The 13868-nt window shown below is 36.0% G+C and overlaps 2 protein-coding genes across 2 annotated transcripts; both read left to right on the top strand.

The window, feature by feature from the left end:
• Nucleotides 1–183: 183 nt before the first annotated feature.
• On the top strand, nt 184–4072 carry LOC125214818 (protein HOTHEAD-like). The gene is made up of 5 exons (XM_048115982.2): nt 184–562; nt 1464–2105; nt 2604–2992; nt 3252–3817; nt 3921–4072. The coding sequence occupies exons 1-5, from the start codon at nt 481–483 to the stop codon at nt 3961–3963; spliced, it is 1722 nt and encodes a 573-aa protein (XP_047971939.1). The 5' UTR covers nt 184–480; the 3' UTR covers nt 3964–4072.
• A 5013-nt stretch (nt 4073–9085) lies between these two features.
• Nucleotides 9086–13068, top strand: LOC125214819 (protein HOTHEAD-like). The gene is made up of 5 exons (XM_048115983.2): nt 9086–9226; nt 9527–10171; nt 11235–11608; nt 11951–12417; nt 12833–13068. Exons 1-5 carry the CDS (start codon nt 9121–9123, stop codon nt 12891–12893), a joined length of 1653 nt encoding a protein of 550 aa, XP_047971940.1. The 5' UTR covers nt 9086–9120; the 3' UTR covers nt 12894–13068.
• Nucleotides 13069–13868: the final 800 nt, after the last annotated feature.

Here is a 13868-nt window from a genome sequence, read left to right as displayed (position 1 = left end):
AACCTAACAGAAATTTCTGCTCATTGAGAGTATTATTTCCTTGTAGCTACTACACATATACACCTCAAAAAGCAGCATGCAACACTGTAAAACCCCCCACACCCACCCTCCAATTAAATTGCCACTAATTCAGGTGCGTATATATTTATATGACTGTGAGCGTGTCATTATATAAATGCCTCCAAAAAAAATGTACATAATTCTTGAATTTTGCTAACCCATGATCTTCAAACTTTTAACCACCAACCATCTTTTCATTCTCCAAACTTTTAGTGAGCTCTAGTAACCCATCTCAATTCTTGCTCTTCTCCTGATTCAATAATTCAACCCTTATATATATACTACTTTATACATACTATATAATATATGAGCTTTATATTCTCTGAACTATTTAGATAAATCACTTTTCACAAGTTAAAAAGTCAAAAAAAGAAAGGAAGAGCTAAAATTTTATAGTTTGCAAATTCAGAATTTGAGATCATGGGTTTTTGGCTGTGGAGATTGTTCTTTGCTGCCTTTGCTGAGATTCTGCTCTTTCATAGCTTCTGCTCATCAGAGCCAGGTATATTATTTAACTCTAAATATTTCCTTTACATTTTTTGTTTTCATTTTCTGCATTTAATTTCCATATCTCTTTTTTTTGTAAGATTTTTTTTCATATGTTCACCTACTTACGATTTTGTTTTGACTGAAACCTGATTGAAGTAGTAGTGGATCATTTCAAAATCAATGCTATTGAAATATGTTTTCTTTAATATTTTGCACCTTGATTTATATATACTTATGTTTTTAACTAGTTATCACTACTGCATTACTTGGTTTGCATCTACAAGTAACGGTTTTCTTTTCCATTTCTCACTCTGATTTCATTTTGTAATTTGTAAACATAATTCATTTAATAACTTGTATTTATACCGGTAAATTTAACTAATTTTCACTAATTCATTAATTTGCTGGCATCTACGAGCTACTCCATTTCGGTCCATAAATATTCTTCACAGATATATGTAACTAGATTATGTCCCTTTTTATTAATTATGCTCCACAGAAGCCACAAACTGTCCAACTACTTCTTCCCAAGGAACATTAATTATACTCTACTGTTATCAATCATACATTTTTAGCTTTATATAATCAAATTAGAGTCATAGCTGATTGCTACATAGATATATACACACACATTACATATAATTTCGTTCGAAAAGTATATTTAGTGAAAGAGTCAATTATGGGCATTCATTTAGACAAGATAGTCAATTGGTGCCTTAAAAATATAGAATGCGCAAGTACTTATACTTGAATTGAAGTTAAAAACAAATGTACCCCAACTTTGGATTATCAATCTTGTACTAATATCTTCATTTATATAACTTCATTACTATATTAGTAATAATATCTTTTTGACATTAAATCATAGTACTAGTAAAGATGCATTAAAATTTTCATGTGGTAAAACATTTCAGCTCCAAACTATAGTTTCCTACACCAAGCAACCTCCGCTCCGCCACTCTCCTACTACGACTACATCATCATCGGCGGCGGCACCGCGGGCTGCCCCCTCGCCGCCACCCTCTCCCACAACTCCACCGTGCTCCTCCTCGAGCGCGGGGGGTCCCCCTACGGAAACCCCAACATCACCAACCTCTCCTCCTTCGGGAGAGCCCTCTCCGACCTCTCCCCCTCCTCACCCTCCCAGCGCTTCGTCTCCGAAGACGGCGTCATCAACGCCCGCGCCCGCGTCCTCGGAGGCGGCAGCTGCATCAACGCCGGCTTCTACACGCGCGCCTCCTCCAGGTACGTCGCTGGCGTCGGCTGGGACAGCCGCCTCGTCAACGAGTCGTATCGGTGGGCGGAGAAGGTGGTGGCGTTTCAGCCGCCGATGAGGCAGTGGCAGACGGCGGTCAGGGATGGACTGCTGCAGACCGGTGTTAGTCCTTATAATGGGTTCACGTATGATCATTTGATCGGGACGAAGGTCGGCGGGACCATCTTCGACGGGGAGGGGCGGCGCCACACGGCGGCGGATCTTTTGGAGTATGCCAACCCCAAGGGCATTACCGTCATGTTGCATGCTTCTGTCCATAAGATTCTCTTCACAACTACAGGTATCCTCCTCTTTTTTATTTTATTAGAGCAAATGGCCGGAAAAATCATTAAGATTACTCAAATTCTAGTCAATCACACAATTTTAAAAAATACTAGTCAATTAGTTATGTCACAATTTTGATTTTTTTCTTAATTGTCTCATTTATTTGTACTTGAAGGAAAATGTGTACGTGGAAGTCTAAATCCATGATTTTTTTTACAAATTTGTATATTACTTATAAAAGTTATTGATTAGTATGAAAAAATATTGAATATAAGATTAAGCTAAAGTTATAATTTAAATGATACTAATTTTTAAAAAGTTACAGGATTAAATAGATATTGATCAAACTTTATGGTTTTCTTTGATAATTTTCCCATTTTATTAATGATGCTTAGATATAGTATTCAGCTCTTAAAATTCGAATGTGTAACTAATTTTTTTCTCTTAAAAAAAATACTACTACTATACAAATTTATTTAATATAGTAGTAATTGATATTTAAAATTGTGAACAGGGAGGAAGAGGCCATCAGCTCATGGGGTGATATTTAGAGACGCTTCTGGAAATAACCACATAGCTTATTTAAATGATGGAGAAAAGAATGAGGTAATATTATCAGCAGGGGCGATTGGGAGCCCACAGCTACTAATGCTAAGTGGGGTGGGCCCAATGGACCACCTCAAGGCCCATAATATAACAGTTGTTTTGGACCAGCCTTCAGTGGGCCAAGGCATGGCCGACAACCCAATGAACGCCATATATATTCCGTCGCCGGCTCCGGTGGAGGTGTCCTTGATTCAAGTCGTCGGGATTACCTCCTACGGGAGCTATATCGAAGCCGCCAGCGGAGAAAACTTTGCTGGCGGCTCCACCCAAAGAGACTTTGGAATCTTCTCTCCAAGGGTAAGTTTCTTTAGTAAGTTTACCTTCAACTTAATGATTTAAATTATGGGGCCTTTTAAATTAGAAATTTAGTTGTGGCATATAACTATTTTGAGGGCCCTTTTCATATCTTAAGTCCATTCCCAAAGTCGTTGGGCGCATGTGCCTATGTTACACTAAATCAATTCACAAGATTAAAAACGTTACACATCTAATTCGACACATATCCACCACATACATGAACATGTAACAATTAATTTCATGAATTATGTTGATGTAGATTGGTCAGTTCTCAACATTACCACCAAAGCAAAGGACTCCAGAAGCCCTAGCCAAAGCAATCGCAGCCATGGAAGCCCTAGACCCCATCGTTTTCAACGGTGGATTCATCCTCGAGAAAGTTCGAGGGCCCCTCTCCCAAGGCCACCTAAACCTCATAAACACGAACCCTAACGACAACCCTTCCGTCACATTCAACTACTTCCAACACCCTCAGGACCTCCAGAGATGCGTGGAGGGCCTGAGGGTGATTGAGAGGGTCATCCAGTCGAGGCCCATGGCGCCCTTCAGATACGACTACCTCTCCCTCCCCATCCTCCTAAACATGACCGCTAGCTCGCCCATCAACCTCCTCCCCCACCATGCTAACGTCTCCACCTCGTTGGAGCAGTATTGCAAGGACACAGTCATGACCATCTGGCATTACCACGGGGGATGCCAGATGGGACGGGTTGTGGATTCGGATTATCGGGTTACTGGGATTGATGCATTGCGTGTTATTGATGGATCCACCTTTCGTGACTCTCCTGGAACTAATCCTCAAGCCACTGTTATGATGCTCGGCAGGTAATGTCTATAGATATATTTCCATTTTAGACATGCATGTATCATATTACATTTTTGCATGATTTTAATGTACATATGTGTGTGCTTTGATTTTGTGTGATAGGTATATGGGAGTGAAGATTCTGAAAGAGAGATTCGGAAATTGATGATTCTGCTAGTCTTTTATTTTCTCAGACATGGGTGTATTCAGATGGATGGATTTTGGTAATGAAATAATTAAATGAATCTATAAAGCACTATATAGTTTGACCCAAATTCTCCATTGCAATTCAAAATCTAACGTAACGGCATCTGTGCATGTGCAGAGGCTGGACATTGTACAAATTTTTAGAATGAAGTATAACCACTGCATGCAGAAAGAAAAAAAAAAAAAAAAAAAAACCATTAAGAACAATTTGAATGCAATTTATATGGATGCTAATTTGTGTTTTAAATATACCACCAACGCTTCAAAAAGTATCCCTATTGTTAGTGTCCCAATTAAAATTAGAGAGCGCAAATAAAAGAGTCCTAAAAAATAAAAAGATTTAGTTAATTGTTCTTAATTTAGCAACACTTCCTTTTGCAACCTAAATTGTTGATACTTTTAAAAAATTTCACGATAATAAATGCGTCTCAATTTTTGTGTCTTTAAAAGATAAGTTTTCTTTCGTATGGATTATGTAGGAAATCAAATGTCTTACAAAATTGATGATTTTCCATTTTAGACCTTCAATGCCCTACATAAACATCATGAAAGAAATCGAATACTAACTCGAAAAAAGCAGAGTTCACTGAAGATAACATTAAATTGGCAGAGCTAAAACAAATTGAAAGAAAACATAATAGGGACAAAAATAGGTTTCGTCGTTTTCCGCTCTTCAAAGTTGCTGGTTTTCGAAAGTTTAATCTGACAGCAAGGGGATTGCTGGTCATCAAACACTCTCTCCTGCGGTGGGTGTATATCATAGGGTTGGGGTTACTGACACTCAACAAACTTCTCTTTTGGACATTTCCCTATATATATATATGTATGTCATCCTTTTAACCCTTGCGATTTACAATTCTTAAATAATTTGAATATCATAAATTCATCAAACACTACAGGAATGGAGTTTACAGATTGATTATCGACGGAATTCCGACAAACTAAGAGCATCTCCAATGGTCGGCTAGCAACCGGCTAGCCGATTCGTCGCGCTGGCCGATCGGCTAGCCAAAACCATTGGAGTCGGCCAGCGCTAAATCGGCCAAAATATCGGCGTCCGCTGGCTGATCGACCGGCGCTAGCCGATGCGCTGGCCGCCATTGTGGCGTGCCGATCGGCCAGCGCCGATTTTCAATTTTTTTTTTTTTTTTTAAAAACCTATATAAACGCGATTTTCCCTCTCTCTAAATTTCTGTATAAGAGCAACATCTAACGATGGACAACAACAACTAGGCCCAATACAAAATTAAGAGCTAAAACAGAAATATGTCATACCGTCGGGCCGGGGGCCTCTCCGCGCCCCCGGACCCCCATGGCAAGGGGGCGTCGCCCCCCTTGACCCCCTGACTCGCTGAGACCCCCGTTCGGCTAGCGGCAAACTATAACAGATTCAAGGCATACTAACATTTTTTGTGTATTTTTTTAATAAATTAGTGAAGAGTAGAGTGGGGCGGTGGCTCGTGTGTGGAAGCCCGGATTTTTTTTTATTATGTAATTTTTTTGATTTTTAGTTAATGTACTTTTTTTTATTTAAATAAAATTAACGAATTTTTCCCGTATATATGTCGTAAATTTAATTCCGTATTGTGATTTTAAATCCGTAAATGTAGTATTTTTTGAATTATTTTTATTGCGGATGGCCTATGGCTGGCCTAAATCTGATGTGGCAGGTGGATTTTTAGTGCTGCTGACGTGGCAGGGGGAGAAACTGCTGGCCGATTTCTGGCCGAAGTACCATTGGAGATGCTCTAACAACGATAAACATCTTCAATGGAATTTCTAAAGGATTTCGACGGACATTAGCGTAAAGCATACACGCCAAAATAATTGGCGACATTATCGATGGACTGTCAGTGGCGGACGCAGAAAAAAAGTTTGCCAGGCTTCACTAAAATTTTTCATACTCACCTTTGTCCATGAAAAATAGTCTCATTTTGTTATTTTGGGATGTCTACTAGTCCTGTTTGTGAAAATGGAAAGTTTCTTTACTTTTCTTTCTATTTCTTTTACTTTAACTACCTTTTCTCTTTCTCCCTTAATTTATTAATTTCTCATTAAAACTTATGTTATCCACAAATGAGATTATATATTTTGTGTCATCATCTCTCATATTTACTCTTTTCATCTATCTTACTTTATTTCCACTCTCTTCATCTATCTTACTTTAATCCACAAATGGATGGAGTAAAAATTACTACCTCCGTCCCCTAAGAAATGTAATGGAAAATGAGTTAAAAAAGTTGGTGGGATGTGGGTCCTACTTTTAAAGTATTAATTTTATAATAAAATGCGAGTAGAAATGAGTTAGTGGAATATAAGGTCCACTACGAAAAATGGTAAAAAGTGAAGTGTGTCAAACTTTCAGGGACGAACCGAAATGATAAACTGTGTCAAACTTTCAGGAACGGAGGTAGTATAAAAATGCATAAATATCTAATACCATATAAAATTAATCCTACCACAAATTTAACAAAAAGAATAATACAACTCATATGTTCTGGTTGTGTTTAATTTGCTAAAGCAATAAATATCTAATACTCTATAAAAATGCATAATTATCTAATACATTGTGATTTTGTAAACTACTCCATTCATTTCTTAATATATATTTATTTTAAATTTCTTTCTTAAAAATAGAAACTCCCTCTTTAGTAAATAGAGACCCTACAATCCCTTAATATTAATTTCGTTATTTATTTATTTTTAATAGACTAGTTTTGTATTAAAATTTATATTAATTTTAAGAAACGAAGAGAATGGTAAAAGAAAAGAAAAAATAATGGCCTCACCTCACCGATTATAAGTTTAATTCTCGTTTGAAATAAAAAAGCATGGAGTAATATCTATTCACAATATTTGTAGAGCTAAAAGTTAAACGTGCCACCATTTAATTAGGGAATAGGGATTGACTTTTTCAACTATTATTATTATATTTATTTAAGTTTAAGATATTTTATTTATTTATCTTCCTCGTCCCAACTCTAATGCTACCATTTATTCTATCAAGTTTTCTCTGTAAATTTATTTTTCAGCCCTTCCTTCTCACTAAATTCTTTCCCATTAAACTCCAAAGATATTAATTTAAGAAAGACTGAAGATAGTTTCTAAGAATTTTGGGAAAAAAAAGTAGAAATTTATTAAAAAAAATAGTTTGGGAAGGACTTAAGCCCCTTACCTCCTCCACTTGTGTCCGCCACGGTGGACTGTACCGTCGGTTAATTTACTAAGTATTAGATAGAAAACATGCACTATAACACCAGGATTTAATATAAACGGTAAATGGAGTGCTTTATATTACTAACTTTGTTTAATCAACAATGCAGTGTATTAAAATTATCAATATAGTATATTGAAATGTGAACAAAATTACATTTTGTTGATGAGTTAGCAAAGTTAACAACTTAAAAGGTTAACAATTGATCACACTCCCATTATAAATAATCTAAATAAGGAAAGCATGCTATGATGTGATTTAATTTGTATTGGCTTTGAATTTTTGAATATAAATCCTAATAATTCTAATAGTTTCTTGTAGTTGAACCACATAATTCACGGGATGACTTTGCGATGTGACATATCATTCAGTCGGCAAAATCGTAATTTTCGGATATCTTTTCAAAATATTACAAAATGGGTATTTTAAAAAAGAATATACAACTACTCCCTCCCTCCATTCTCTCCGTTCGTTCCATGTTAATAGAGTCATTTTTCTATTTTAGAAAATTCTAGGTTAATTGAATGATCTATTCTTGGCAAAAAGTAATTCTATTTTTACTTTATTCTCTCTTCATCTCTTTTACTTTATACTCTCTTACTTTTTCACCATCCATTTAATACATTATTCTTAAACTTCGTGCCGAAAAGAAATGCATCTATTACAAGGAATGGATGGAGTATATATGAGTCTATGAGTTTAAGACTATTTTTTAAAAGTATGGCGAAAATTCAGTACACGTAGGTGGTGTTCGGTTGCCATGACTAATTATCATGAGACTATCCATATAGGATTAAGTTGTGAGATTATTTTAGTTGGAGTGGGGAGGCTATGACTAATTATCATGAGACTATCTATCTAGGATTAAGTTGTGGGAGTCAATCTTATGAACCAAATATGATACATATTTAATCATGGGATTTAGTCTTACCAACCGAACACCCCCGTATTATTTTTAGCAATAATTGCAAAATACTTAAACCTTTTATTTTAGCACTCCAATTTAAAAACATAATTTATATCTAATTTAAAATAAGTTATACCCATCACACCCTACCAAGTACACGAGAATAGAACAACGTAATGTTATTGACAACCCAAGTGTCATTGGAAATTTGGAATTATTATCTATACAATGGCGTGACAAAACATCTATCTATTAAAGTGTGTTCTAAACTATAAAGTATGTTTTGTTGTCAATTCTTAAATTTAAATGTGCAGACGTAAATACCTTAATTCCACTTATTTTCGAACAACCAAAACATGTTATGGACATGTTGTCGATAAAGATTCGTCCAGACGTAAATACTTTAATCTCAACAACCAAAGTGTATTACATGTGTTATCGATGAACATTCATTAAAAAAATTCAGAGTGTTTGGATGGACTTAAAAAGGCTAAAAGCTTTTAAAATAGATTACTAAAGTTACTTAGAAATTTATAATCTCATGTAAAATAGTATTTGATAAAATAAGCTTTTTAAAAGTAGTTATAAACTGTATAAATAAGCTCCAAACAACTTATAAGCTTCCAAACATTAATCTCCTCATTCATAATTTATTTTTCAAAATTTGTAACCTAGGATCTTTAAAAATTCTACTAGTATTTATATTTTTTTTCCTGTCTAATTATGATTTTCATTTTCTAAATTAGAATGATCTCTCTAGCTTATAAGATCAATTAGCTTAATTAAGAAATTGCATTTTATAAGCTTTTGAAGGATCTCTTATTAAACTCACTTAGTTAATAAGCTCTTCAAATTTAGCTTAGTCAAACGCTTTCTTACTTAATTTCCACTTAAACGCCACGTTAACTATCCACATCAGTCACTGCCTTGATTATATATATATATACACACACTAGCTAGTTCAATGACATGGAGTAATTAATTAAGGTTGTAGAATGCCTCAAGTTGATAGATTCATGGGTTTTCGGCTGTGGAGATTACTCTTTTTTGGATTTGCCAGGATCAACATCATCTTTCATAGTTTCACTTCTTCTGAAGGAGGTCTCTCTCTCTCTCTCTTAAATACATACCGATTTCTAATGTTTATTTCTTAATAATTCCTATCCGTTCCTTATAATTTGCCACCATTTGACCCGACACTAATTTTAAGAAATGTAATAAAAAATTAGTGATATATGAGTCCTACTTTAATAATAAAATATGAGTATGAATAAGTTAGTGGAATGTGAGATCCATTACTAAAAATGGTATTGAAAGGTGACATATTTTTAGGGAACGACCGAAATGAAAATAAGTACAGTTAAGAGTTTTTCAAGAACGAATTTTACAATATTTCAATAGGTTCGATTGGCAGTTTCATGCACGAAGCAACCTCGGCGCCAACAATTTCCTTCTATGACTACATCATAGTCGGCGGCGGCACCGCTGGTTGCTCACTCGCTGCCACGCTCTCCCGAAACTCCACCGTGCTCGTCCTGGAGCGCGGCGGCTCGCCCTACGGCAATCCCAACATCACCTATCTCTCGGCCTTCGGGGGAGCCCTCTTGGACCTCTCCCGTTCCTCCCCCGCCCAGCGCTTCATCTCCGAAGATGGCGTCTTCAACTCACGCGCCCGTGTCCTGGGCGGGGGCACCTCCATCAACGCCGGATTCTACTCACGCGCCTCCGACGGCTACGTGGCGGGCGCTGGCTGGGACCCCCGCCTCGTCGAGGAGTCGTACCGGTGGGTGGAGAAGGCGGTGGTGTTTAAGCCCACGGTGCGGCAGTGGCAGGCGGCTGTGAGGGATGGATTGCTCGAGGCTGGCGTGGTCCCTTATAATGGATTTACGTATGACCATTTGATTGGGACGAAAATCGGCGGCACTATATTTGACGGCGACGAGCGGCGCCACACGGCGGCGGAACTAATTGTGGAGTATGCGGATTTTAACAGACTTACTGTGCTGCTCAATGCTACGGTTCAAAAAATCTTGTTCACCACTCGAGGTATATCTTGCTTTCATTTTTTAGTCCAAGTGAATTTTATTCAAGCTAATTACTCACGTGGTCGCATAAATTTTGTCGCGCTTTAAATGACACAAGTTTTAAGAAATGGTAATGGAAAATTAGTTGGAAAAATTAGTAAAACATGAGTACTACTTTTATATTATAATAAAATGTGAATGAATTAGTGGAATATTAGGTTCACTATAAAAAAGGATAAAAAGTGAAATGTGACAAATTTTGTGGGACGGATGGAAATAGAAAAATGCGAGAAACTTTTTCAGACGAAGGGAGTACCATGTATACGTATCTTGAATATTTTTACCAATTGAAATATTATTAACTGGAATATTGGTCTCTAATATCATGAAACTTTCAAAAGGTTATGTGTTTCCCACGAACTTTCAAATTGACAAATAATATCACAAACTTTATCCGAGTTTTTTATTTCCCAACAGTCAATAAATTTTGACTATATTAATAGATTTTGGAGGGTGTGCTTCAAGAAAATTTTTTCTCAAAGATTGAAATACTTGAAGCTCTCGAAGTTGTTGTTGAAAAATTACAAAAAAAAAAAATCCGCATCATAATATTATTTGCCGAAATTTTTTCTCCAGTGAAAACTACTCAATGGGAAATAACAAACTCATGTAAAGTTCGTAATATTATTCGCTAATTTGAAAATTCATGGGAAAGCCCAACTTTTAAAAAGTTCCTTGATACTAAAGGCCAGTATCCCTATTAACTACGAAAAAAAATACTCCCTCCGTCCCGCTTTAGCAGTCCCATTGACTTTTCTGCCCTTTTTTTGTAAAAGTGATAAAAAATAGTTAAAGTAGAGAAATGTTAAAGTAAGAGAGACAATAATATAGATAAGACTCTTCTCTATATTATTCTCTCTTTTAATTTACCGTTTCTCTTCTTTAACTATTTTTTATTATTTTTACAAAAAGATGGCAGAAAGTCAATGGGACTGCTAAAGCGGGACGGAGGGAGTATATTCCAAAACCATTATTATTTATCAGCATCTGTTCATATCTTACATCTCTTGTGATCAATATAATAGGGAAGGAGAGGCCAAGTGCTGAAGGGGTGATATTTAAAGATGCGATTGGGGAGAATCACACAGCATACTTAAAACCAGGGCCCAATAATGAGGTGATATTATCGGCTGGGGCAATTGGAAGCCCGCAGCTGTTAATGCTAAGTGGTATAGGCCCAATGGGTGATCTCCAGGCCCATAATATTACAGTAGTTATGGACCAGCCTTCAGTGGGCCAAGGTATGGGAGACAACCCAATGAACGCCATATATGTGCCGTCGCCGACCCCGGTGGAGGTTTCTCTAGTTCAGGTGGCCGGAATATCCCAAACTGGAAACGATATCGAAGCCATCAGTGGAAGAAACTTCACCGGTGGATATACGATGCTCTCTCCTCAGGTATGCCTTAAGGCCCAAAAATGAATTGAGATTTTGCTTATGGGCTCATTATCTCAGGCCCATGGATCTGATTTCTCTTTATTTTATGTACTCCATCCGTCCCACAAAGATGTCACGCTTGTGGGACGACACAAGATTTTAGGAGGTTTTGTCTAGTGTGTTAAATAAAGTGAGAAAATATAATTTTTATATTAATGTGAGAGTGAACTTTTTTCAAAAATGAAAAAGTATGACATATAGTATCTATTATGAGACGGATGAAGTAATATATTTTACCTATTTTGACTACACTTTCTAATATTTGCAAATATATATCAAGTTGAACTAATTTGATGAATACAGATTGAGATGATCTCAGCACAAGACCCAGATCCAAGAGCACTACAAGGGGGTTTCATATTAGCAAAAGTGCAGGGCCCTCTCTCTAGAGGTTACTTGAAGCTCAAAAACAAGGACCCTAATGACAATCCTCTTGTTAGATTCAATTATTTCAACAACTCTATAGATCTGGAAAGATGTGTTTATGGCCTCAAAATTATGGCAAATATAGTCGATTCAAATGCGTTTAAACCCTTCGTATTTGAGAATTATTCACTGCCTTATAGCCCGAATGACACAATATCGTTGGAGCGATATTGCAGGCTGGGTGTGAGGACCCTTTGGCATTACCATGGAGGGTGTCAAGTTGGGAGGGTGGTGGATCATGATTATAAGGTTTTTGGAGTCGATGCTTTACGAGTTGTTGATGGATCCACCTTTAATACCACTCCGGGAACTAATCCTCAAGCCACTGTTATGATGCTTGGGAGGTATGTGTGTGCAATGTTTCTCAATGCATTTTTACTAACTCATTCATGCACAACTTTGTCATTTTAACTGTCCATTAGGAACACCAAATGGCGTGACCTATTTTTTCTAACCTAGACGTTTTTTAGGGTTCAAACTTTCACTATTTTTGAACAATAAATTTTCTGACAATGAAGTGCAACATAGTTGTTAAGAAAATTTATGGTTGGGAGTTCAAAACACGATGACCATGGGCAAAATGGGAACATTACTAATCCTCTGAAAATGAATGACTTTGTTCTTTAAGAATAAGGATCAATCTATTGTTTATTAGATGCATTGGTGGATTGGCATTATTTGGGAGTTTGTTTAGAATGAATTTTCTAAATTTTTATGATAATATAAGAACTTTTTTTTACAATGGTACTTGACTAACAGGTATGTGGGAGTGAAGATGCTGAATGAGAGAATTGATGTCTCGCGGAAAAGTGACAGTTAAATTAGCTGCAATTTCTAGACATGAAATTGTTATTGCAATGGGAATTAGTAAATATATAAACATATACTTGTTGTGAATATTGTTGTGAACTGATTGAATATATTCGACCGTTTCGACGGATATGAGACGTTTCATGAGTATTTGGTTGGAAATAAATGAGTATTTGTTTCTAGAATATTAAACTATACATATTTTTTTTATGAATTTGTTTATTAGATGTATTGGTGTATTGTGTGCAATATGAGAAATTTATAGTGTAACTTATACCGAAATTCTTCTACTGTCCAATACGACGAGATGGAAATTATTCCTTTATTACATATAATTAATTTTATTCGTCGATATTGGTAGATAGATTAAAACATTAATTTTGACTTCTTTCATAAGCAAAATACATTTTGTTTATATTATTACTAGAACTATTAATTAACATTGTCTTGGTACTTCGAATTAACCCAAAACAATAATTTTATTTTGTTGGAGGAAACTAGAATTCATGCAAATAAAGATGGAGTATAATAATTCTTTCATATACTTCAAATTTCTACATACTCCCTCGGTCTCATAATAGGAGTTCTATTCAGTTATGACACGGATTTTAAGAATTATAAAGAAAAATGGGTTAAATAATTATTGTGGTACTTACCAACAAAATAAGTCTCTTATTGTGGGACGGAGTGAGTAAAAAACTTAAAATTGTGGTTAATTCTTTGTCTTTGTCGACCCTAATACAAATGGAGATTTCAAGGAATATATATAGTGACAAAGGAACTTAAAACAAAGCAATCACTAGAAAGCAAAAACATAACGTCAAACAAGTCATAATCCCAAACAATCTGGCTTTGATATTAGGTATAGTATATAGTGTACATAAAATATGGCGACATTCTCAAACACTACCAAGAAGTCAACGCAGATTTCTGCCTGCTAAGGCTAATCCAATGCGAAGAAAACAATACTACTACATGCAAAGCT

Source organism: Salvia hispanica, chromosome 3 (genome assembly GCF_029641045.1).
Source record: "Salvia hispanica isolate PSC_SH4W2 chromosome 3, Shi_PSC_v1, whole genome shotgun sequence".
In the NCBI taxonomy this organism is placed as follows: Eukaryota; Viridiplantae; Streptophyta; class Magnoliopsida; order Lamiales; family Lamiaceae; genus Salvia; species Salvia hispanica.
This window is presented reverse-complemented; position numbering and strand designations above follow the sequence as displayed.